The following is a 25,369-nucleotide window of genomic DNA, read 5'->3' on the forward strand; positions in this document are numbered from 1 at the left end:
CGACTTCGAGCACTTTCATAATGTTCACGACAGGATAGTCAAACAAAAGCTTCTTCCCAGTATTTTTTTGGTTTGGGATATGAAGTGTTACATCCTCGTCTAGGCCAGGCTGTAGGTGTTTTGTTTCCTTGGTGTTCTGAAGCAGTGAAGTCCTTAGCTCCCTGCAGCTCTCTACCCGAGAGAATGTGTAATCGAGGTGTTGCAGGGACTCTCTTGATCATTCTAGGTGCAATTATCCTAGTGGCTGCCATCGGTTCTCCCTATCTGGTGCGGAGACTCCTGAAGCAGGTAAGTGACGAGGAAGAAGAGTAGGAACTAAAAAGGGTGCAATGATGTCAATTTTTGTCTTGTCCGTAAGAGGAGTGGGTTGCTGGATAGGCATGATATCAGGACTTGAAGCTTTCATAGGACACTGTTCCAGCAAGGCATAACCATGATAACTGACAGGCACACACTGTGACACAGTGTCGATGAGAGCCACCGCAGACGAGTACAGCACAATACACACGTAGCGAAGACACAGTACAGTAAGTATCGTTTATAAAGTGACCGGATATAATGATATACCGGTTATAGTGATAGAACACGTCAAAATCAAAATCAAATCAGAAAAAATACAGCTAAAATATCACTATATACACTATTATCGGCTATACCGATATATCGCTTATTGTGATGGACTTCAGGAAGCAAACCATATCAAATGTACAGGAAAATATCGCATATAATGATCAAGAGTGATCTTTCTGCATGCTCTTGTCCGTTTCTGGCTGTGTTGCCTCTCACAATGATGTTGCCAACTCACGTACACAGCCACTCATGTCTATTTCTGGCTCTACGCAACTCGTTGGACACCGAGATCTACGTGAGTACGGATCCAGCTCAGGCTTTTTTTGGAGAACACGCTGAAGAAGCAGCCATGCCACATGATGTATCGAAGTTCTAGTACATGTACAGTCTGTACTCGTACTGCACTGCCATGCACTGCTCTGTGTCATGCACCGGTACACAGTCCGCGGAGCATGCATGCACTTTCAGCATGCTTTTTCCAGCGTGTACGCATCATTTCATGTGCAGTCATGTGCCATGTGTCGGTCAAACATGCAAATCGGCTATAGTGATGCACCGGATATAGTGATACATTTTCGAAAATCAAAGGGGCACGTTATATCCGATATTTACTGTACCAGGTTAGAGGGAAAGTAGGGCAGTGTGCAGGCCATAGTTCGTAGTGCATGAGAAATTTAGATGCACATGTACTGTAAAATCCCGCCGGACGCCCCGTCTCTCCCATGCGTCCCTCCATGAATTCTTGTCAGGGAAGTGATAATGATTGTATTATCGTATGACTCTGTGAAGTGTGATGCCGCACTGCACTGCAGACGTGTGCTCGACCCGGTTGGAAATGTACGCAACAGTTCACACCCTCTTGACCAGGGATCGAACAAACCCTGGGTTGTGACGGGTTTGTACGACTCCCTGCTCTTGACCTTTGCTCGGTGTACGAGACGCACGCACAGTTCATGTAGGGTGAGTACTTGTTCATGTACTACTGAATGTGGCAAGTAGACTCGTCCATCTCCTCCTCACCGACCTCAGCTCCCCACCTGGACCTATTAGAAGGGTCGCGGAGGTAGGGGCGCTCTGGTGGGATTTTACGGTACTTGGAATATTCTTCTTCATGTACATGTAAGTAAGTAGGGTGTTCAAAAGCCCGAAGAGTGCTCGCCCGAAGAGTGCTCAAAGCATCAAAGCCTGAAGAGTGTTCCACCACCCGAAGTGTGTTCAATGCCCTTATATGGCAGATCTTTCCACACTGCAGAGAGAAAGGAGGATGCAGAGTTTCCACGACCATCAGGCAACTGATGGTCCAAAACAGGCATCCTGAGCATAGTAGGAAGCGAGGCACGGAAGGGAAAGCAATAGGGCAAGCTTTTTGGTGATTGAACATGTCATCTTCAAAAGGCTCAAGCTCTTCAATCAGCTGAGGTCCGTGAGGATGAGCATGCAGGTATACCTTGTCCTTATACGGGTGTTGAGCAGTCTTGGGGCAGAGGAGCACCCTGCCTGACTACGTCAGGGGCTCCGTCTTGGCCATTTGTTAAGTACTCTCTTCCTTTATTGTTCATATTGAGTGGAGGCACCAAAACGGGTTCACCTGACCTACTCAATGAAGAATGTTCTCCTTCTGTCGACCGCCCAATACACCAGCAGGCTGATTGAAATGTGTGAGAGTCACCGTACTCTGCTCCAGTGCTCCAGCAGAGTTTATCAGTGGAGGTAGTAGACTATGGATGATTGACTGAGAATAATGTTATATCAGGCAAAACTGGCGCATTAGCGCACCTTTTATTATTAGTATTATCATATTACCCTGTATTGTATCATTCGTTCACCTCAGTCAACCATTCATTGTCTTCTATCCCTGCTGATGAGCTTTGTTGGAGCAGAACAGCTGGAAGGACTGACAATACCGTACCTGCCAAGTATCCCGCATTTTCGGATGAGCTCCCGCGATCCCGAAATTCCTCTCGATTATCCCGAAAACCAGTGTACAATAAACAAGTCTTGATATTGTTCTTGGAGCACTCCAAGTGACTTGTCTAGTTGTCCTTATTGATTCTGTACCGTCATAGCTGTAGCACCAGTGGATCTACTAGTACTCCTTCCATGAACAGTCCCTGAAAACCTCTTTTGAGCCTTGAACATGCGTAAACATGTGATCATATCATCATCATCATCATCATCTACAATTGTAATCAATAATGTCACAAATTGTTGGGGTCATCCTTTAAAAAAAGCACTCTCAGTGCTTGGCAGGTATTCATTATCAAAATCTCAATTGAATTTTCCTGGCTATAGTGGTGATGTGCAAATAAAGTGGGTCGGTCGAGAGCGCATCGTGGAGTTACTGATTTCAATGTAATAGCCGGGTTTGTCGCTAATTTCTCTTCTCAAATACGGTATCCCGAGCATCAGATTCATGTTAGGATGATGACATTAACCGTCTGTTCTTTCTGCTGTTTCTTCTATTTTCTGCAGCAACTACAATATGCCAACGGCACTACACTCTACACGTCTTGGGTGAAGCCCGTCACTAGAGATTTTAATATCTATATTTTTAATATCACCAACCTTGACGACGTCTTGAATGGATCTGTACCACAGTTGGACGAGATTGGGCCGTATACGTATGAGTAAGTTGTCAATGCTGTGCTTGATAACTTTGTTGCTCTGTACTGATTTTTAAAAAGAGTAATGGCGTGAAAGGCCTTACCGGACTCAGCAGTGACTTTATTCATGTGGTGTTTGGGCTAGCAGTTCCAACTCAAATTGATAATACCGTAATGTCGCGTACAAAAGCAGGTGCTTACGGCCGTATAAGCCGATGTCAGTGCTAGTCTTCTGTTCAAGTCAGGCTTCTATTCAAACCACGCATCTCTATATATGTCAATACTAAAACCAGGCTTATGTGCTGACATTGTATCTTAAAAATCAGGCTTGTATTCAAAACAGGCTTTTATACAAGACACTACAGTATTCAAGTTGTGGTACACCTAACGAGGACCCTCTGCCACGGGAGCTTGGCATGCCACCCATCCTTTGTCTCAGTTCTTCGCCTTGTCTGTCCCTATAGGCGTTTGGATCTGAGTGTGTGTGTGTGGGGGGGGGGGGGGGGGTACATGCGTGCGTGCGCGTGAGTTCATGTCTGTGTTTGCTCGTATGTTCCAGAGTGTGAACACACGCTGTGTCATGTTCATACTTCAAAGTAGTACTTCATATGTCAGTCTGTGACCATATGTTGTCATAGCTTTCGTGTGATCATCAACTGACAACACCTTATGTGGCACTTCCCATGAGTTACTTCGAAGTAATTAAAAACCCTTCACCATCAGACTTCATACTCTTCCTCATCATCATTGTTCCAGGGTGCGACAGAGCTCTCGGCCATTGAAGAAATGTTGAGTCACCTCCACCATTTCACTGCACTCTTTAGCCGACTAGACCCTCCTGCAAACAACCATCACCACTGCGAGGACACTTCCGTAGACGATATTGAAAATTCCTTCGAACAGCTGTTTCGCTACTACATAGCGCATCAGTGAATGTTGAATGATTAGAAATATAGACCAAACTGCTATTATATAGGGTTTTCCACATACAAAACTGGCATAGCTAATCATTCAATCTATACCCGGGCATAAGCACATGGGCTTTTAAGTGAACCTAAGGCCATGGTAAAAATTATCTTTGATTCTCAAGTACGCGCGCACCGATTTTTGGCGGCGCACCGACGATTTTTTAAATTTCTATGCATGCATATGCCCACATGAAAACGGTCAATGCGAAAGGCATGAATCAGGGAGTAGTAAAATACCGGTATTTTTCTACTCCATGTCCTGAATAATAAATTAATAATTATATGAACCTGTGACGTACATATGTGTGACCCTATCTTTGGAAATAAAAAAAATGTGGGAAATAAAATAAAAAATCGCTCGCTCGCACCGATTTTCACAGGCTCATGACCTGAGAATCAACTTTATTTTTTACCATGGCCTAACCTTCACTGATGAGCTATGTATTAGCGAAACAGCTGTCTGAAGGAATTTTCAATATCGTCTACGGAAGTGTCCTCGCAGTGGTGATGGTTGTGTGCGGGAGAGTCTAGTCGGCTAAAGAGCGCAGTGGAGGTGACTCAACATCATCATTGTTGTCTGAAGATTGGTAAATAATCATGAAACTCAGAGTAACAAGAAATAAAAAAATAATCTTGTTCCATTGCTGACTTGTGTAAGTTATGGTCATATGTGTGCGTGTGTGTGTGTGTGTACGTGTGTGTACGTGCGTGTGTGCTCCTGTGTGCGTGTATGTGTGCATTATCGTGCCTGTGTATACATGTGTGTATGATTGTATGTGCTCCTGTGTGTGTGTGTGTGTGTGTGTGTGTGTGTGTGTGTGTGTGTGTGTACGTGTCTGTTTGTGTGTGGCTATATGTGCGTATGTGTGTATATGTGTGTGCATGTGTGTGTGTGTGTGTGTGTGTGTGTGTGTGTGTGTGTGTGTGTGTGTGTGTGTGTGTGTGTGTGTGTGTGTGTGTGTGTGTGTGTGTGTGTGTGTGTGTGCATGCATGTGTGTTTCTGACAGTGAGTACACTGGCCCAGTACCAGACAGCATCCGGTTTAGTGATGATGGCAATACTGTGCGCTTCAACCATCACGCCTATTATGTATTCAATGCAACGAAAACCAATGCTGCAAACAAAGGAGTGCACCTCAATCCCTTGACAGATCAGCTCATTGTGCCGAATGTGCTTTTCCATGTAAGTCTAATGGGCTTATTGCCGTAGCTATGCACAATGTACTGCTCATTCTACTATACCTGCGCTGGGAATGTAGTTCAAAGTACCCAATTGCAAGTGGGGAATCTAGAACCTTTTCCAGACTTTTTTCAGTGTGAGGCCGGAGGAAGCACTTCCGCAAGGGTTTGGCAACGCCTTTGACATTGTGTTGAGTTTGTGTGTATGTATAACTGCGGGTGCACATTGGGTGGTTGGTGTGCCCTCACAGAATCCATAAATACAAATACAATACAATACATGGAAGGAGTGTGTGCGTATGTGTGTGTGTGTGTGTGTGTGTGTGTGTGTGTGTGTGTGTGTGTGTGTGTGTGTGTGTGTGTGTGTGTGTGTGTGTGTGTGTGTGTGTGTGTGTGTGTGTGTGTGTGTGTGTGTGTGTGTGTGTGTGTGTGTGTGTGTGTGTGTGTGTGTGTGTGTGTGTGTGTGTGTGTGCGTATGTGTGCTTGTTTTGTTTTCATTTCCTAGTCTGTTCTAGCGCTGTGCAAGAATCCCTTATCTATCCTGGCACCGGTTTGTGGCTTGTTTGAGTATGGCGTTTTGGCAGATCTTCATGTCCAGCCATTCGAAGTGAGTGCACCGACCTCCGAGCCCTTTGCTTCATACCTTCTTTGGTCATGCTTGTACACGGACGGCCATGAGGGCTGAATAATAGTGTTCATAGTACTTCATTTGCCAGTACGAGTACAATTATCGATCTTTTACACAAAACGAAAAAAGTTCCTTCAGTGGATGGGTGGGTCGAGGAGAGTTGTCATTTTGAAAAATATTGATAGCTGAATTATCAATCCATTCTAGCTGTCAAGTCAATGTATTTTTCGTTTGGTTGGGTAGGTGGGTGGGGGAGAGTCAGAAGTAAACTTTTTTGTCCCGAGAAAATTATCGATAATGCCCGGATGGCTCCCGAATCTCAATTACGTGGGCAGTCAGGTTGGGACAGTGTGTGCAACTTGGATTAGTCACACATTGGTATGCATGTGTACTTAGCAGAGTGAACACATTCGCAAGCCATTTTCGTGTCACTATCATTGTTGTGGGTTCATAAAGGTACATTTGTCTGGGATGAAGTCAGGTGTTCGCCCTGTACTTTGCAATTCGCATTGCAAGACAGTTATTTTGAAAATGGGAAAAAATGGGTTACGGGGTAACTGTTTTCCCTGCCCCCCCCCCCCCCCTACTATTTTGACCTGGCTAGCACCCTGTATAGTGTCATTGATACTGAAGTAGTTGTTTAATCTCGCAGTCGTAAGGGTGTATGTTTGTTATGTTTAGTGTGCTTTGACCGGTCCAGGAAAATTGTCCTTTAAGTATTGCTCCTTGTAACTACTGGCACACGGGTACAGTAGAGTCGCGCGCCCAAGAACGTTGTTTCCAAGGGGTTAGCCTGGGACGTTCTTATTTTTCAGCTATCTGACTGTGTTCTTATAGCACGTTCTTAGAAACAGTGCGTACTGGATCATATGTATCCGACAAGCTGCCAGAAAACCAATACCGCCGTTCTTAGCTTTAGGCTGTGGTGTTCTTAGTATTTCAGGCTGGACGTTCTTGGGCTTCACGTTCTTCAGCGTGCGACTCTACTGTAATACCAAAAGAACATCCGTGAATATCTGTTTGCTATCTGGACTTTTTCCCCTTTTTCTGTTGTGCGCGTTTTTCTTGCAGACAATAACGCCAGATAAATTGATTTGGGGCAAGCAGACTAACTTCTCTGAGTTCATGAATGAGCTGTCACAAGGACTGATTCCAGAAGTTTTTGGACTTTTGGTGAGTTAATTGAAGCTTAACTTATAGGCTTTTAAAGGTGTTAGGGAGACAAGAAAGATATGAACGCAATAAGTAAAGTGACACCGTTAGCTACAGTTCAGTACCTTATGTTTTCATTGCCATCTCATCAGAAGGATTGTACTGGAAAAGCTAAATGAGCAATGTCATTGTTTCGCACTGAAATTAATTCTTTACTTCATTGCATGTTGCGTATTTACATGTATATAAAACAAGTAGAAGAGGATGAAAAATTCATTGTGACTCCTCCGTCTTAACTTTGTGGGTACAGTAACACCTGTAAGTAAAGACCACCGTGACTAGTGACCAGCCTGCTACTACAGACCACCATGACTAGTGACCAGCCTGGTACTACAGACCACCGTGACTAGCGACCAGCCTGGTACTACAGACCACCGTGACTAGTGACCAGCCTGCTACTACAGACCACCGTGACTAGTGACCAGCCTGCTACTACAGACCACCGTGACTAGTGACCAGCCTGCTACTACAGACCACCATGACTAGTGACCAGCCTGGTACTACAGACCACCGTGACTAGCGACCAGCCTGGTACTACAGACCACCATGACTAGTGACCAGCCTGGTACTACAGACCACCGTGACTAGTGACCAGCCTGCTACTACAGACCACCGTGACTAGTGACCAGCCTGCTACTACAGACCACCATGACTAGTGACCAGCCTGGTACTACAGACCACCGTGACTAGTGACCAGCCTGGTACTACAGACCACCGTGACTAGTGACCAGCCTGGTACTACAGACCACCGTGACTAGTGACCAGCCTGGTACTACAGACCACCGTGACTAGTGACCAGCCTGGTACTACAGACCACCGTGACTAGTGACCAGCCTGCTACTACAGACCACCGTGACTAGTGACCAGCCTGGTACTACAGACCACCGTGACTAGTGACCAGCCTGGTACTACAGACCACCGTGACTAGTGACCAGCCTGGTACTACAGACCACCGTGACTAGCGACCAGCCTGGTACTACAGACCACCGTGACTAGTGACCAGCCTGGTACTACAGACCACCGTGACTAGTGACCAGCCTGGTACTACAGACCACCGTGACTAGTGACCAGCCTGCTACTACAGACCACCGTGACTAGTGACCAGCCTGGTACTACAGACCACCGTGACTAGTGACCAGCCTGGTACTACAGACCACCGTGACTAGTGACCAGCCTGCTACTACAGACCACCGTGACTAGTGACCAGCCTGGTACTACAGACCACCGTGACTAGTGACCAGCCTGGTACTACAGACCACCGTGACTAGTGACCAGCCTGGTACTACAGACCACCGTGACTAGTGACCAGCCTGGTACTACAGACCACCGTGACTAGCGACCAGCCTGGTACTACAGACCACCGTGACTAGTGACCAGCCTGGTACTACAGACCACCGTGACTAGTGACCAGCCTGGTACTACAGACCACCGTGACTAGTGACCAGCCTGGTACTACAGACCACCGTGACTAGCGACCAGCCTGGTACTACAGACCACCGTGACTAGCGACCAGCCTGGTACTACAGACCACCGTGACTAGTGACCAGCCTGGTACTACAGACCACCGTGACTAGTGACCAGCCTGCTACTACAGACCACCATGACTAGTGACCAGCCTGGTACTACAGACCACCGTGACTAGCGACCAGCCTGGTACTACAGACCACCGTGACTAGTGACCAGCCTGGTACTACAGACCACCGTGACTAGTGACCAGCCTGCTACTACAGACCACCGTGACTAGTGACCAGCCTGCTACTACAGACCACCATGACTAGTGACCAGCCTGGTACTACAGACCACCATGACTAGCGACCAGCCTGGTACTACAGACCACCATGACTAGTGACCAGCCTGGTACTACAGACCACCGTGACTAGTGACCAGCCTGCTACTACAGACCACCGTGACTAGTGACCAGCCTGCTACTACAGACCACCATGACTAGTGACCAGCCTGGTACTACAGACCACCGTGACTAGTGACCAGCCTGGTACTACAGACCACCGTGACTAGTGACCAGCCTGCTACTACAGACCACCGTGACTAGTGACCAGCCTGGTACTACAGACCACCGTGACTAGTGACCAGCCTGGTACTACAGACCACCGTGACTAGTGACCAGCCTGGTACTACAGACCACCGTGACTAGCGACCAGCCTGGTACTACAGACCACCGTGACTAGTGACCAGCCTGGTACTACAGACCACCGTGACTAGTGACCAGCCTGGTACTACAGACCACCGTGACTAGTGACCAGCCTGCTACTACAGACCACCGTGACTAGTGACCAGCCTGGTACTACAGACCACCGTGACTAGTGACCAGCCTGGTACTACAGACCACCGTGACTAGTGACCAGCCTGCTACTACAGACCACCGTGACTAGTGACCAGCCTGGTACTACAGACCACCGTGACTAGTGACCAGCCTGGTACTACAGACCACCGTGACTAGTGACCAGCCTGGTACTACAGACCACCGTGACTAGTGACCAGCCTGGTACTACAGACCACCGTGACTAGCGACCAGCCTGGTACTACAGACCACCGTGACTAGTGACCAGCCTGGTACTACAGACCACCGTGACTAGTGACCAGCCTGGTACTACAGACCACCGTGACTAGTGACCAGCCTGGTACTACAGACCACCGTGACTAGCGACCAGCCTGGTACTACAGACCACCGTGACTAGCGACCAGCCTGGTACTACAGACCACCGTGACTAGTGACCAGCCTGGTACTACAGACCACCGTGACTAGTGACCAGCCTGCTACTACAGACCACCATGACTAGTGACCAGCCTGGTACTACAGACCACCGTGACTAGCGACCAGCCTGGTACTACAGACCACCGTGACTAGTGACCAGCCTGGTACTACAGACCACCGTGACTAGTGACCAGCCTGCTACTACAGACCACCGTGACTAGTGACCAGCCTGCTACTACAGACCACCATGACTAGTGACCAGCCTGGTACTACAGACCACCGTGACTAGCGACCAGCCTGGTACTACAGACCACCATGACTAGTGACCAGCCTGGTACTACAGACCACCGTGACTAGTGACCAGCCTGCTACTACAGACCACCGTGACTAGTGACCAGCCTGCTACTACAGACCACCGTGACTAGTGACCAGCCTGGTACTACAGACCACCGTGACTAGTGACCAGCCTGGTACTACAGACCACCGTGACTAGTGACCAGCCTGGTACTACAGACCACCGTGACTAGCGACCAGCCTGGTACTACAGACCACCGTGACTAGTGACCAGCCTGGTACTACAGACCACCGTGACTAGTGACCAGCCTGGTACTACAGACCACCGTGACTAGTGACCAGCCTGGTACTACAGACCACCGTGACTAGCGACCAGCCTGGTACTACAGACCACCGTGACTAGCGACCAGCCTGGTACTACAGACCACCGTGACTAGTGACCAGCCTGGTACTACAGACCACCGTGACTAGTGACCAGCCTGCTACTACAGACCACCATGACTAGTGACCAGCCTGGTACTACAGACCACCGTGACTAGCGACCAGCCTGGTACTACAGACCACCGTGACTAGTGACCAGCCTGGTACTACAGACCACCGTGACTAGTGACCAGCCTGCTACTACAGACCACCGTGACTAGTGACCAGCCTGCTACTACAGACCACCATGACTAGTGACCAGCCTGGTACTACAGACCACCATGACTAGCGACCAGCCTGGTACTACAGACCACCATGACTAGTGACCAGCCTGGTACTACAGACCACCGTGACTAGTGACCAGCCTGCTACTACAGACCACCGTGACTAGTGACCAGCCTGCTACTACAGACCACCATGACTAGTGACCAGCCTGGTACTACAGACCACCGTGACTAGTGACCAGCCTGGTACTACAGACCACCGTGACTAGTGACCAGCCTGCTACTACAGACCACCGTGACTAGTGACCAGCCTGGTACTACAGACCACCGTGACTAGTGACCAGCCTGGTACTACAGACCACCGTGACTAGTGACCAGCCTGGTACTACAGACCACCGTGACTAGCGACCAGCCTGGTACTACAGACCACCGTGACTAGTGACCAGCCTGGTACTACAGACCACCGTGACTAGTGACCAGCCTGGTACTACAGACCACCGTGACTAGTGACCAGCCTGCTACTACAGACCACCGTGACTAGTGACCAGCCTGGTACTACAGACCACCGTGACTAGTGACCAGCCTGGTACTACAGACCACCGTGACTAGTGACCAGCCTGCTACTACAGACCACCGTGACTAGTGACCAGCCTGGTACTACAGACCACCGTGACTAGTGACCAGCCTGGTACTACAGACCACCGTGACTAGTGACCAGCCTGGTACTACAGACCACCGTGACTAGTGACCAGCCTGGTACTACAGACCACCGTGACTAGCGACCAGCCTGGTACTACAGACCACCGTGACTAGTGACCAGCCTGGTACTACAGACCACCGTGACTAGTGACCAGCCTGGTACTACAGACCACCGTGACTAGTGACCAGCCTGGTACTACAGACCACCGTGACTAGCGACCAGCCTGGTACTACAGACCACCGTGACTAGCGACCAGCCTGGTACTACAGACCACCGTGACTAGTGACCAGCCTGGTACTACAGACCACCGTGACTAGTGACCAGCCTGCTACTACAGACCACCATGACTAGTGACCAGCCTGGTACTACAGACCACCGTGACTAGCGACCAGCCTGGTACTACAGACCACCGTGACTAGTGACCAGCCTGGTACTACAGACCACCGTGACTAGTGACCAGCCTGCTACTACAGACCACCGTGACTAGTGACCAGCCTGCTACTACAGACCACCATGACTAGTGACCAGCCTGGTACTACAGACCACCGTGACTAGCGACCAGCCTGGTACTACAGACCACCATGACTAGTGACCAGCCTGGTACTACAGACCACCGTGACTAGTGACCAGCCTGCTACTACAGACCACCGTGACTAGTGACCAGCCTGCTACTACAGACCACCATGACTAGTGACCAGCCTGGTACTACAGACCACCGTGACTAGTGACCAGCCTGGTACTACAGACCACCGTGACTAGTGACCAGCCTGGTACTACAGACCACCGTGACTAGTGACCAGCCTGGTACTACAGACCACCGTGACTAGTGACCAGCCTGGTACTACAGACCACCGTGACTAGTGACCAGCCTGCTACTACAGACCACCGTGACTAGTGACCAGCCTGGTACTACAGACCACCGTGACTAGTGACCAGCCTGGTACTACAGACCACCGTGACTAGTGACCAGCCTGGTACTACAGACCACCGTGACTAGCGACCAGCCTGGTACTACAGACCACCGTGACTAGTGACCAGCCTGGTACTACAGACCACCATGACTAGTGACCAGCCTGGTACTACAGACCACCGTGACTAGTGACCAGCCTGGTACTACAGACCACCGTGACTAGTGACCAGCCTGGTACTACAGACCACCGTGACTAGTGACCAGCCTGGTACTACAGACCACCGTGACTAGTGACCAGCCTGGTACTACAGACCACCGTGACTAGTGACCAGCCTGGTACTACAGACCACCGTGACTAGTGACCAGCCTGGTACTACAGACCACCGTGACTAGTGACCAGCCTGGTACTACAGACCACCGTGACTAGTGACCAGCCTGGTACTACAGACCACCGTGACTAGTGACCAGCCTGGTACTACAGACCACCGTGACTAGTGACCAGCCTGGTACTACAGACCACCCTGACTAGTGACCAGCCTGGTACTACAGACCACCGTGACTAGTGACCAGCCTGGTACTACAGACCACCGTGACTAGCGACCAGCCTGGTACTACAGACCACCGTGACTAGTGACCAGCCTGGTACTACAGACCACCGTGACTAGTGACCAGCCTGGTACTACAGACCACCGTGACTAGTGACCAGCCTGGTACTACAGACCACCGTGACTAGCGACCAGCCTGGTACTACAGACCACCGTGACTAGTGACCAGCCTGGTACTACAGACCACCGTGACTAGCGACCAGCCTGGTACTACAGACCACCGTGACTAGTGACCAGCCTGGTACTACAGACCACCGTGACTAGTGACCAGCCTGGTACTACAGACCACCGTGACTAGTGACCAGCCTGGTACTACAGACCACCGTGACTAGCGACCAGCCTGGTACTACAGACCACCGTGACTAGCGACCAGCCTGGTACTACAGACCACCGTGACTAGTGACCAGCCTGGTACTACAGACCACCGTGACTAGTGACCAGCCTGGTACTACAGACCACCGTGACTAGCGACCAGCCTGGTACTACAGACCACCGTGACTAGTGACCAGCCTGGTACTACAGACCACCGTGACTAGCGACCAGCCTGGTACTACAGACCACCGTGACTAGTGACCAGCCTGGTACTACAGACCACCGTGACTAGCGACCAGCCTGGTACTACAGACCACCGTGACTAGTGACCAGCCTGGTACTACAGACCACCGTGACTAGCGACCAGCCTGGTACTACAGACCACCGTGACTAGTGACCAGCCTGGTACTACAGACCACCGTGACTAGCGACCAGCCTGGTACTACAGACCACCGTGACTAGTGACCAGCCTGGTACTACAGACCACCGTGACTAGCGACCAGCCTGGTACTACAGACCACCGTGACTAGTGACCAGCCTGGTACTACAGACCACCGTGACTAGCGACCAGCCTGGTACTACAGACCACCGTGACTAGCGACCAGCCTGGTACTACAGACCACCGTGACTAGTGACCAGCCTGGTACTACAGACCACCGTGACTAGCGACCAGCCTGGTACTACAGACCACCGTGACTAGCGACCAGCCTGGTACTACAGACCACCGTGACTAGCGACCAGCCTGGTACTACAGACCACCGTGACTAGCGACCAGCCTGGTACTACAGACCACCGTGACTAGCGACCAGCCTGGTACTACAGACCACCGTGACTAGCGACCAGCCTGGTACAACAGACCACCGTGACTAGCGACCAGCCTGGTACTACAGACCACCGTGACTAGTGAACAGCCTGGTACTGCAGACCACCGTGACTAGTGACCAGCCTGGTACTGCAGACCACCGTGACTAGTGACCAGCCTGGTACTACAGACCACCGTGACTAGCGACCAGCCTGGTACTGCAGACCACCGTGACTAGTGACCAGCCTGGTACTACAGACCACCGTGACTAGTGACCAGCCTGGTACTACAGACCACTTCGCCAGGCACGGACGGTCTCACATTCATATTATGGTTGTGCGGTGCAAATCTCTAACTAAGGACCACCTGCTACTAATGACCGCTTTCTCTGGCCCCAAGGGGTGGTCGTTAGTCACTGGTTTTGCTGTATATACGCCAGCATCCAGATTTTTTCATTGCTGTTGTCTGGTGATCGCCTAGTGCGTGAAACTCGAGAGTCACAGCGAATTTGTCATCCTCCTCTACTTGTTGTAAGTAGCTCTGCCCTCGGGCATTGACCACTCTTTTGACAGCCTGGAACCTTTCTGTTTTGTATGTACATGTATATTGTGTTACACGTTCATTTAGCTTTGCCGGTACAATTCGCTTTACTTATTAATCATATATTTTGTAAAATAATAGAGGACCCATGCGTACGAGTTACGAGTAACCGGCAGCCACTGTAACTAGATAATAAGCAGTCAGAAAACATGATAATTGGGCATGAAACTGACAGACTACTGAGACGTTCAGCAACCTGACACCTAGCTCTAACAGATCTCCAATGTTCAAACCAACAGCCTTCACTAATTTTTATTAAATTTTTGTTGTGTACACATCACACTTTTCTTATCTGCTTTCCTTGCAGTACTATAATAATATTGTAGTGTGTGTACAGTATACAGCAGTTTTTGTTAATACTCACTGTGTGTGCGCGTGCACGTGTGTGCGTGTGTGTGCATGTATGTACGTGTGCGTGCATGTATGCGCGTGTGTGTGTGCATGTATGTGCGTGCGTGCTTGTGTGTGTATGTGTGTGGTTGTGTGTGTGTGTGTGTGTGTGTGTGTGTATGTGTGTGTGTGCGTGTGTGTGTGTGTTTGTATTGCTTATAATGGTGCAGAAAAACAACACAGTGGGTCGTGAAAGCTCTATTAATACTGGACGCACAGATGAATATGAAGTGGCTAAGTTCATTACTTGGTTGGGACAAAAGGAATTGGATGCGTGGAACTCAAAATATGCCAACATGATTAATGGTAAGCGATTGTACCCTACTCTCTGTCTGGCTCTCTCTCTCTCTCTCTCTCTCTCTCTCTCTCTCTCTCTCTCTCTCTCTCTCTCTCTCTCGCCCGGAACCGTTTTTTAGTCCTTTTCATGCTCCACTCAACAGTATGGGCAGATATTAAAGTTGCCACATGTCTCAGTAAATGTATAGACAATGCTCACGGCGTATTGGGCTGTTTTCTGCAGGCACCGCCGGTACGGTTTTCCGTCCCTATTTGGACCGTGATGATGTGAAGCTGGTGTATGCCTTTGTTGACCAAGTGAACAGGTTGGTTTTGATGCCGTACTTTAACCTATTGGTACATGTATGGAGTCTTTTCTGGCCAAAGCATCATTTGTTTTTATTCTATAGGTTTCGCTCTTTTGGTAAATGTGATTCTGCTTTCCTCAACCAGATCTACCAGGTTTGAGGCTGGTAGAAGTTGGTAGAGGTACGGGAATTCCTTTATGACCATGAGACCAACAGTACGTTAACCAGTGTGTATAACTCCGCAGCTATGCCACATAATAATTATCACTCCCACTTCTTCAAAACCCTTTGTTTAGGCAACCATCATGATTTGCAGGATATCCTGTCACACCATGCATGTAGGTACAGGGCGAATCACCGCATCACTGAGGTAATGAAGGGAAATGCGCGTGCATTTTTAGTTCACCTTTTGTACAAGTAGCAATGCATAACGGGATTTTCGGTTTTGGACCACTTTGGTGGTGGGTCTGATCTACTTCCTCTCTCTCTCTCTCCCCCCCCCCCCCCCGCACACACACACACTGTTTTGGGAGCTATCCTTGAGGGTGGTGTTCCTGCGGATGCGGAAAACTCGACCTAACCGAGTCTCACGCAAACTGTGAATTTCATTTGTTTAGCAATGTACAATAGGGATTACCTTGGTGACACCAAGAGGACATAAGCTCCGAAGACAAGGCAAAAGTGTGCAACTCTGGATACCAGCTTTCCGTGGGGTCCGCCGACGACAAAAACTTACATTGCGTGGGCGATGGTGCCCGCTTTTAGCGACCAGCGGCGTAGTAAAAATAGCACTCCCTGACAGAAACCCATTCAGTTTATGCGAATCATGTGCAAATATTCGGGCTGCGCGCGCTGGCTTCCGTTGCACTTCTAATTAAGCGGTCATGCCCAGTTCGAGGTTCGAATTATCATACATTGTTATGTGGGCACCTTGGGACCGGGCACTACCCGTAGCTCAGGAAGCTCACCTACCACGTGTCATGTCAGTTTTTGATGAAGTTTATCTAGCACTCAGTCCATTGATGACAATGTGTGGATTACATAGGTTGGCAGTGACAAGGGTTTAAAAAATAAGCATGTGCGTACAAGAGATTGAAAGAAACTTGAAATCGAAGCACACGTCGAATGTGCCCGGTAGAGAGACGTGCTCATATCTGAGGCATGTGAATAAGAGACGTTTGGGTGTTTCGCCACTAGTAAACTGGTGTGCGATGCAGCAAAGGCCACCATGCACGATGATGTAAACAAAACCATAACTTTGCCGAGGGTTCATTCTCTACGAAGTTGCACAACCTTGGTTTAGGTCACTTTTGGTAGCTATTGTCTGAGTGAGCTGGAGACTGTTACCACAAGTCTCTACAATCTTGATGACACTGCATACTATTTCCAGCTGTTTGATCTATCTGTCTCTCACTGTGTGTGTGTGTGTGTGTGTGTGTGTGTGTGTGTGTGTGCGTGCGTGCGTGCGTGCGTGCGTGCGTGTGTGTGTGTGTGTGTGTGTGTGTGTGTGTGTGTGTGTGTGTGTGTGTGTGTGTGTGTGTGTGTGTGTGTGTGTGTGTGTGTGTGTGTGTGTGTGTGTGTGTCTCTCTCTCTCTCTCTCATATTACCTCAGCTGTCAATCAGCTTTATATATTGCTATGATTGTAGCTGTCACTATCACTGTTGTATTTTTTTACCTACTAGGAGTTTCGACTTGCAGTACACGGAGGATGTGAAAGTGGATAGGATTACATGCAGGCGCTATGTATTGCCCGAATCGGAGATGGAGAATGCCACACAGAACCCGGAGCAGGCTGGCTGGTTCGCATTCGGTCCCAGCGGTCTCTTGAATATATCGTTTATACAAGGTAGAGCTGAACTCATTTCCCACTTGTAGAGTTTTCTGGAATAGGGACACCCGGTGTACCAGTAGACAATTAGCAGTATCTGAGAATGAATTTGTTCGTTCTGAGATCTCAGCTTGGTGATGGCGTAGGTATTATAATTGAGCCCCGACACGACAAAAGGGTGCTTATGGCACGAGACATCAAAATGAGAAAAAAACTCGTTTGAAAGTGGAGTATGCAGTATTGAGAGTGCACATTTTCTTTTTGAATTCGATTAGTTTTCGTTGCGATTTATCAAGCTTTTTGAATGCGTTTTTTTTAAACAGAAGCAGTGAGAATTCAGCCATTGCGCTGTATCCATAACTCAGTTTGTGAAATTTTTGCCATAAGCATCCTTTTGTCATGGTGCGGCTCAATTATTAGTACAACTGCTGCTGCTGCTGTTTTGACTGCTTCTTCTGCTTCTTCTGCTTCTTCTTTGTGGTGCATGGTATTTAGGTGGCTTCCCTATCTTTGTGAGCAAGCCACATTTCCTCCATGGCGAACCCCAGCTCCGTGACAATGCCAGTATTCATGCTTCGCGTGCTCCCATTGGTCGAATCTTGGACACTGCGCTGGATGTTGAGCCAGTAAGTTTCAGGTGCATGGGACTTGCGGATTAAGGGAATTCTAACTACGGGCCTACCCTTGTTAATAGATACCCCCGGGGGGTTCAAGTTGTTTGTCTCATAATGAGTAGTGTCTACTATCCGGACGTGAATGTACGCGTTTCAGCCACCAGGGGATTTTTGATGGTTGTCTGCTAATGAGATTTGCCTTGTAAGTTGTATCCGTGGTTACCGATGTTGTACTAACAAGGTTAGACCTGTGCATAGTATTGGCAATTCTGTTTTGATACAAAGTGGCGGTGACAAATTTAATCTAGCATTCCATCCCAGTGTACTTAGAAAATAGCTCCGCTCTGCCGAACGTACGTGTGTAGGAGCACTCGTTGCCCTGCATACACAGGGGCTTGGGAAGGTATTTTAGGGTGGTATGGTCAGTCATCTGAAGTACAGTTTACTCGTGGGAGAGGGATGGCGGAGCCAACATTTTTGGAAATTTAGAGTCCAGATCAGTGTATTTTATTGATTCACGGGGTACCTGGGGCAAAAAGTGGTACTGTCAATACCGTAGTGACCGTACCGTGTCCGACGCCCCTGATACACACATTCTCTATGACTGCTCATTGGCCTGCATACAAGCATTGAACTCTTACACTGCACTCACTGGATACGATGCATTGATATTTTCTCTTTCTTTGAGTTGAGACTGACGCTCATCTGCTCCTGCGTGTGTGTGTGTGTGTGTGTGTGTGTGTGTGTGTGTTTAGATCACCGGCGTTACGCTAAATGCTGTCAAGACCCTGCAGACTAACTTGTACATTGAACCCTACAGTGGCAATTTGGCCGAGTAAGTGTGTCTTGTCCTATGCAGATGTGGTATGAATTTTATATACATTCTATTCCATAATTCGCATGCGCCCTTACCACCCATTTTTCCTTTGGATATTGAGTACCTCGGCTACGAAATACTAGTTTTAACGTAGGGCTGAAACAATTATACCGATAACTCGCATATCTAAACAATCGACGAGGAGACAATAGTCGTAAAATGGCAATAAATAAGATAAATTGTGCACTCATAACAACAGCAAAAATGAAGAAAGTCAAGTTCCATAACGTTTTCTTGTGACTGTCATCAGTGGAACGCCGTCACATAAAAATGTAATAACTAAAACACACACTTATATACATGTAGCTAATAATAGTTTCAGGTAGAAATACAGCAGCTAACAAGTACAAAAAGCGAAGTTTGCACCTTTGCAATGTGTGAATATAGTGTATGTGAGAAAGGTAAAGAGGAAGTCTGCAGTGTACAAGCATTTGGTGTCCAGTCCAGAATGTCGTAAGGTGTTTGACGATTCCTGGTTTAGTGTTATTCGTTGCGCACGTTTCTTCAAGCAATTGCAGGTGTTGGAAGCTGTGTATATTCTTACTCGTGACCCTGTGCTATGTGAACAGAAAGAAAACGTATCACTCACACTCTTCAAGTAATACACACGCACCATTACATTCATTCACACAGTATCACATTCATCTGCCACTACCTTTCTCACATACACTATATTCACACATTGCAAAGGTGCAAACTTCGCTTTTTGTACTTGTTAGCTGCTGTATTTCTACCTGAAACCATATTAGCTACATGTATATAAGTGTGTGTTTTAGTTATTACATTTTTATGTGACGGCGTTCCACTGATGACAGTCACAAGAAAACGTTATGGAACTTGACTTTCTTCATTTTTGCTGTTGTTATGAGTGCACAATTTATCTTATTTATTGCCATTTTAACTCGCATATCGATCGTTTTAAAAGAGTGCAGTCGATAATCGTTACAGTAGTGTTCAAAACGAGTGCTAACGATTTTTCATGCATGCATATCAGTGACAGTATTCTAGACCTTGCACTCCATCCGGTAGTGAACACGAGTACTTCAAGTACAGTCATGTACTTTCAAGTGCAGTAAAATTGAGTTGTGGCTTTGAAAGAGATCGGTAGTGAAGACTTTGTCTTTTTGGTTCATTTGCGGGCATGGCCGGCGATAAGAGCAGTTGCCAGAGGGTGATGACAAGATTCTTCGCTCCAGAAACAACATGACATTTTCTAGTTCATGTTGATAAAACCAGCCAGATGTCTACAGCTGTCAACAGTGCGGTCCGGAGCCACAAATTTCTAAAGTAGCGAAGTTATCGTGGTATTTCTTCATAAACTGGTGTTTGAGGTACTGTAAAACCGGAAAGTTTAACGACCGAAAGTTTAACGTTTTGTAATTTTGGCATGATAACGTGCAGAAAGTTCAACGATGGCTACCTAGCCACCGAGAACGTGCATCGATGTATGCGCATCTTTACACAGACATCTCGAACTGGGTTCGGAATAACGTTTCTTCAAATAACGAAAAAAATTGGTCGTTAAAACATTGTGACTCGTTAAGCGGGATTCACAGAAGCTTTTTTGCGATGTGATGGGTGATGCGACGCGATTTGCGACGGAGGCGTGCGATGTGAACTCGCGAAATACCATTCACAGAAGAAGTCAGCGATGCGACGACGCCTTGCTGATTTGGCGCGAAGTTCAATGCAGGTGGGTATGTCACCTGCTGGTGACCATGGTAATCGCACCGTTTGGTACAACTTGTACAATTTTACAGGCAACTCTTGAACCTTTGTACAACTTAGCTGTAGAAAAGGTCAAAATTGTACGCCAAATCGCTTGTCGCATCGCAAAAGTTGAGCCAAGCTCAACTAACAGTTACTTCTGCAATGGCCCAGTTGCGGCAGTTGCGTGGGGTGCGAGATGGCTGCGATTTGGGGATTTCCCGGTTTCGCGGCTGTCGCATCGCAAACAAGCTTCTGTGAATCCCGCTTTAGACTTTCTGGTTTTACAGTACACGGGTAAAGCCAACAGCAATCGATAAAACCAATAAATCAATCGTTCATGATATTGGTTGATCGTTAGGAGTTATTGAATGATCGTTTCAGCCCTATTTTGACGCCACTTGTATGCACGTTGTTCTGAAGGTGTACTGTATATCAAGTGTACAGTCAACTTCGCTAATAACGACTGCGGATATAACGACAATTCGCGAATAACGACATAATATTCATGCTCAGAGCAAAGTCCCATCCAATTGTGACACGTGTGATGAGACTTCGGGTATAACGACACTTCGCGAATAAGGACACTTTTCTGATGCCCCGTCAAGTGTCGTTATAAGCGAAGTTGACTGTATGTTATGCTCTGGCCAATACCGTCCTCTCCCACACAAAAAATGATCTCCTACGCCGGCTTTTGGTCAATCTGTGTGTGTGGGTGTGTGTGTGGGTGTGTGTATTTTAATTGGTATTTGCAATCTTGTTACATACTACAGGCACTTTGGCATTGAAAATATCCGCCATACTTACTTCCCTGTATTCTGGATACAAGAAGTAAGCGAGCTGTTACTGCTGTTACTGCTGCCGCCGCTGCTGCTGCTGCTGTTACTGTTACTGCTGCTGTTACTGCTGCTGTTAGCTGCTGTTACTGCTGCTGTTGCTACTATTGTATCTGCTAGTGTGTTTGTCCGCCATGTCTGCTGCCATATCTTGCTTGCTTGTTTGTTTGTGTGTAGGCACCTTACCTGTTAAAATTGTGTTTGTGTCTCCACTTTTTGCAACAGTGTGCAACTATCTTGCCTGGAGATGCCGCCAAGCTGCACAAGTCTGTCATCCTACCATACAGGATAGTTACCTCCAAGTACATGTATTTTGCTATCGGTGGTGGAGGTGAGCCTTGTTCATATTCCAACTGTGCATGACTGTGCATGACTGTGCATGCTAGCGATTCTTGCAAGTAGTATTTTGGTGTGATGGTGGATTTCCAACTGCATGTGCTAAGGCCACATCAAACAAAGAAAGAAGTGTGTTTCAGGTTTATACCGTACCCTTTCTATGGTTGTAGGCGATGAGCCACTCTCCCCGCTGTGAGCCGATAAAGCCTGCCTAGGAAAACACGGTAGCAATAAAGCCCGTCGTCATTGACACCCGCACTATATCAGCCAATCACTGAAGACGACCCGAGTGCGAATCTATCTCGGCATCTCGACAGGGTGTGTGGCAGCTCAGTTCACATCTCACTGTCGGCTGTGAACATGTAGCTCTATGTTACCATCTACTGACACTAGAAAGAGTTGTTCTGCTGAGCTCAAACATTATCATTGAATGCACAAGAAATGCACACGGAACTATTCATCACAACGGTGTTTTTGTTGTGTTTTTTTTTTTACATCGGAAGCTCAACAGTGCAGCTGCACAAATATAAAGAGGCCGATGGGACCAATAAGAAAAAATATAAATGTTTAGAAAAAAGGCGGATGAGTGGTGAACATACTAACAAGTAAAGAGAAAAGAAGAGAAATGTATGCTGAACCTGGGCAATAAATAGCTGGTGAGGGGCTAAACATTCCCAATGTTGTCAAACAAAATTGCACGATATCGTTCAAAACAAACTGGATCATCCATAATAAACGCTTAAAACCACGATCAAACTGAGAGATAAACAAAGAGCATTTCAAGTGTTGAACTAGGAGTGAAGAGGAAATTGGGTTACTTTGCCATGAAGTATCAATGTTGTCCGGAAAAGAGGTGCCCAGGTAGGTGGACCGGTAGACAGCATTTGCATTCAATGAAGTTATCAGCCACACTGAGCAGTTGCTTCCGCGGCTGACGTGTGACTGCTGTCCGCTGGGTAGCAGCAGCACAGACGTACATGCTGGCAGAATGACCTTGAACTTCTTCTGGAGGTCCTGATCCGCCATGGCCTCTCTCCTCTTTAGTGGCAGCATACCTATGGCTGCTTGTCTGCACAGGAATAGTATGCAAGCTGCACATGGTCAATGCATGCCAATAGCAGAGATGTGAATAAGATGTTGTGGAGTGCATGGCCATGGGCAGCAGCTGTGCAGACCCGGAATAGAAAGGTACATCTTTCTTCATCCTATCGAGGTCGTCCAGCTGTTCTTGTGCAAGAGCATGCTTCACGTACGCGCCTAATAGCAAAGATGCTGCCCAGTGAACATGCTCGGAGGACCAGCCAGGGCTTGTTTCTCTGCCCTTGCAATGAGTGATGGGCATGAGTGATGGGCAATGTTGCTGTTAGTCAGGCTACTGACAGTACTGTAAGCAACAGTACATGAAACTCTTTAGAACACATCGAAACGTACGGGTGGGTGGCCGACACCCAAAGCACTATTAATTTTTATGTGGCCTAGCCGCCTAAGTGTTGAACACATCCATTGGGGACCAAAACCCTCCATTGCTCCTGAGATCTTTTCCCCTACACAGGTGTTGTTGTTGTTGTTGTTGTTGTTGTTGTTGTTGTTGTTATAAATTCACAAACGTTGTTGCTGCTATCACCTGATCGGTATTGTCATGTGTCCCAATGACCATGTGCTACCATGTGTAGGCCTTCTAATCTTCATCAGCACAATGTTGATAGTGAGTGGATTGCGACGCTATTGTCGCAGTGAAAGTGGAGAGCACCAGCCACTGGTCAATTTCTCCGATGACGATGAGGATGCACGATGATAATTATAGTTGGGAAGATCACAGAGATGATACAACTTCTCTTCAATGTCAACACAACTGCTGTAGTCACAACTGCTGTATTCAGTAGTTGTTTACTAGTCCCCAATGTACCAGTACCACTCTCTGTGTGTATTGTTAGACATGCTGAAGATTACTGTTCGTACTATGCTGGTGCACATGCACTGCACAGCGTCAGCAACAGACGGCCAGCAGGCCAGCAGATATCCACATGTTACTGACAGTGCTGCTGCTGCTTCACTGTAAGGTCAGTAGACAATAGCTGTCACCATGGGACAGCAGAGAATATTTATTTGCCTTGAGTCAGATTTTCGCGCTGGCCGCTTGCTTTTGCTCCATCGCCAGCATACAGATACTTAGAGTGCGGGCTGTCCTGAACGCATTAGTTTATTTTACGTCGAATATGGTCTCGCTGTCTGGGACTGAGAGATACTCTATGATGACAGCGCCGTTCCTGCTGCTGCTGCTGCGGCATGGTATCGATGCACCTACAGATATGGTAGGCCTTCCATTAAATACATCGGTGCCATTGTTGCTGATGATGACGATGAGACTAGTGACATTGGCCTCTGTTTGTGTGCGCTAATGCCGATGCTCTTTCTGTACTTACCTACTTACTCAGCTTAACTTCCTAGCTCTTCGTTTACTAATAATAAAGTCTAGACCAATTCGTTCTGTACTACAGAGCGTATTCCACTTAGAAGCACCCGGGGTGTGCCATCGTTCACATTCAAGTGACATATCTCTATCATCATCTTGTGCTATGCAGCTGCTCTTGTCTTGGCTCTAACTTCCTAGTTTTTCAGCTCTGTAGGTATTATTTAAAATACTGTTGGGTTCATCTGGATACTTCTGAGGCTTGTTTCATCGAGCACCACTGCGCTGCTGCTGCTGGCTTTATTCTAAATGCCTTGCACACTGACAGCATCCACAGCACAGATCTGTTGCCTTATTTTTCACTTTGATAGATTTTTTAATACTCTCGCAGCCCTTTGTCCTTGTTCTAACTTCTTACCATGGCGGCTGTAGTGGATCAAGTCTTCAAAAGTCCATAACACCCCCCCCCCCCCCCCTGGACTCTTGATGTAATCAGTTAAGATCATGATGACAGCATGCTTGGCCATGGGTATGTATGGTGAACCAGAGACGACCCCCACCCCCCCCCCCCCCCCCACCCACCCACTGGCACCCAGCCATGACCTACACACATATTGACATAATGCCTGCAGGAGTGCATGGGGCCCATCCAGGCCTTTGATGGATGAAGAAACTGGAGTGGCACAGCCCTATCTTGTATACACATCAACCAGGCAGGGTCATTCCACTTGGACTTGGAGGTGATGTGAGTATAGTAGGGATGGTCCACACCACCATGTACCAGTATTGCGTGTACAGTGTAAGGTATGCATCACATGGCCTATGCAGTCCAGACTCCCTCATATGCTGGACCGGGGCTTGTTCATCTGCTGGACCAGGAACGGTTGGGATGGTGAGGCACTGCCACAGTACATTACAACACTGGTCATGCCATGCACTACATGGAGTCCTGCAAAGAAAGTCGTGTAACACTGAGCCACTCATCTACCACCACCGCTGCACCCTGCGTCGAAGTCTTTGAGCATATGAAGCTTCTTTTGAAGCAAT

The 25,369-nt window shown here is 47.9% G+C and overlaps 1 protein-coding gene across 2 annotated transcripts; it reads left to right on the forward strand.

Annotated features, from left to right (window-relative positions):
• Window positions 1–5: 5 nt before the first annotated feature.
• LOC135806426 (lysosome membrane protein 2-like) lies at window positions 6–24,709 on the forward strand. Of its 2 annotated transcripts, XM_065320603.1 has the most exons (13): window positions 7–288; window positions 3,043–3,197; window positions 5,149–5,323; window positions 5,825–5,926; window positions 7,019–7,120; window positions 15,300–15,435; window positions 15,650–15,731; window positions 17,397–17,560; window positions 18,038–18,168; window positions 18,912–18,991; window positions 21,514–21,571; window positions 21,802–21,907; window positions 23,586–24,709. In XM_065320603.1, exons 1-13 carry the CDS (start codon window positions 184–186, stop codon window positions 23,705–23,707), a joined length of 1,518 nt encoding a protein of 505 aa, XP_065176675.1. In that variant the 5' UTR covers window positions 7–183; the 3' UTR covers window positions 23,708–24,709. The 2 variants fall into 2 exon arrangements, with proteins under 2 accessions (XP_065176676.1, XP_065176675.1); XM_065320604.1 differs by lacking the exon at window positions 21,514–21,571 and having other exon boundaries at window positions 6–288; window positions 23,586–23,709.
• Window positions 24,710–25,369: the final 660 nt, after the last annotated feature.

Source organism: Sycon ciliatum, chromosome 1 (assembly GCF_964019385.1).
Source record: "Sycon ciliatum chromosome 1, ocSycCili1.1, whole genome shotgun sequence".
Classification (NCBI taxonomy): Eukaryota; Metazoa; Porifera; class Calcarea; order Leucosolenida; family Sycettidae; genus Sycon; species Sycon ciliatum.

What these genes read in the sequence shown, in the direction of transcription:
- LOC135806426 (XM_065320603.1), top strand. Translation starts at nt 184, where the DNA reads ATGTGTAATCGAGGTGTTGCAGGGACTCTCTTGATCATTCTAGGTGCA. An exon ending in TTTGTTGACCAAGTGAACAG is followed by an intron (nt 15,732 to 17,396) that starts GTTGGTTTTGAT and finishes TTTACCTACTAG; the next exon opens with GAGTTTCGACTTGCAGTACA. An exon ending in TTTTGCTATCGGTGGTGGAG is followed by an intron (nt 21,908 to 23,585) that starts GTGAGCCTTGTT and finishes TACCATGTGTAG; the next exon opens with GCCTTCTAATCTTCATCAGC.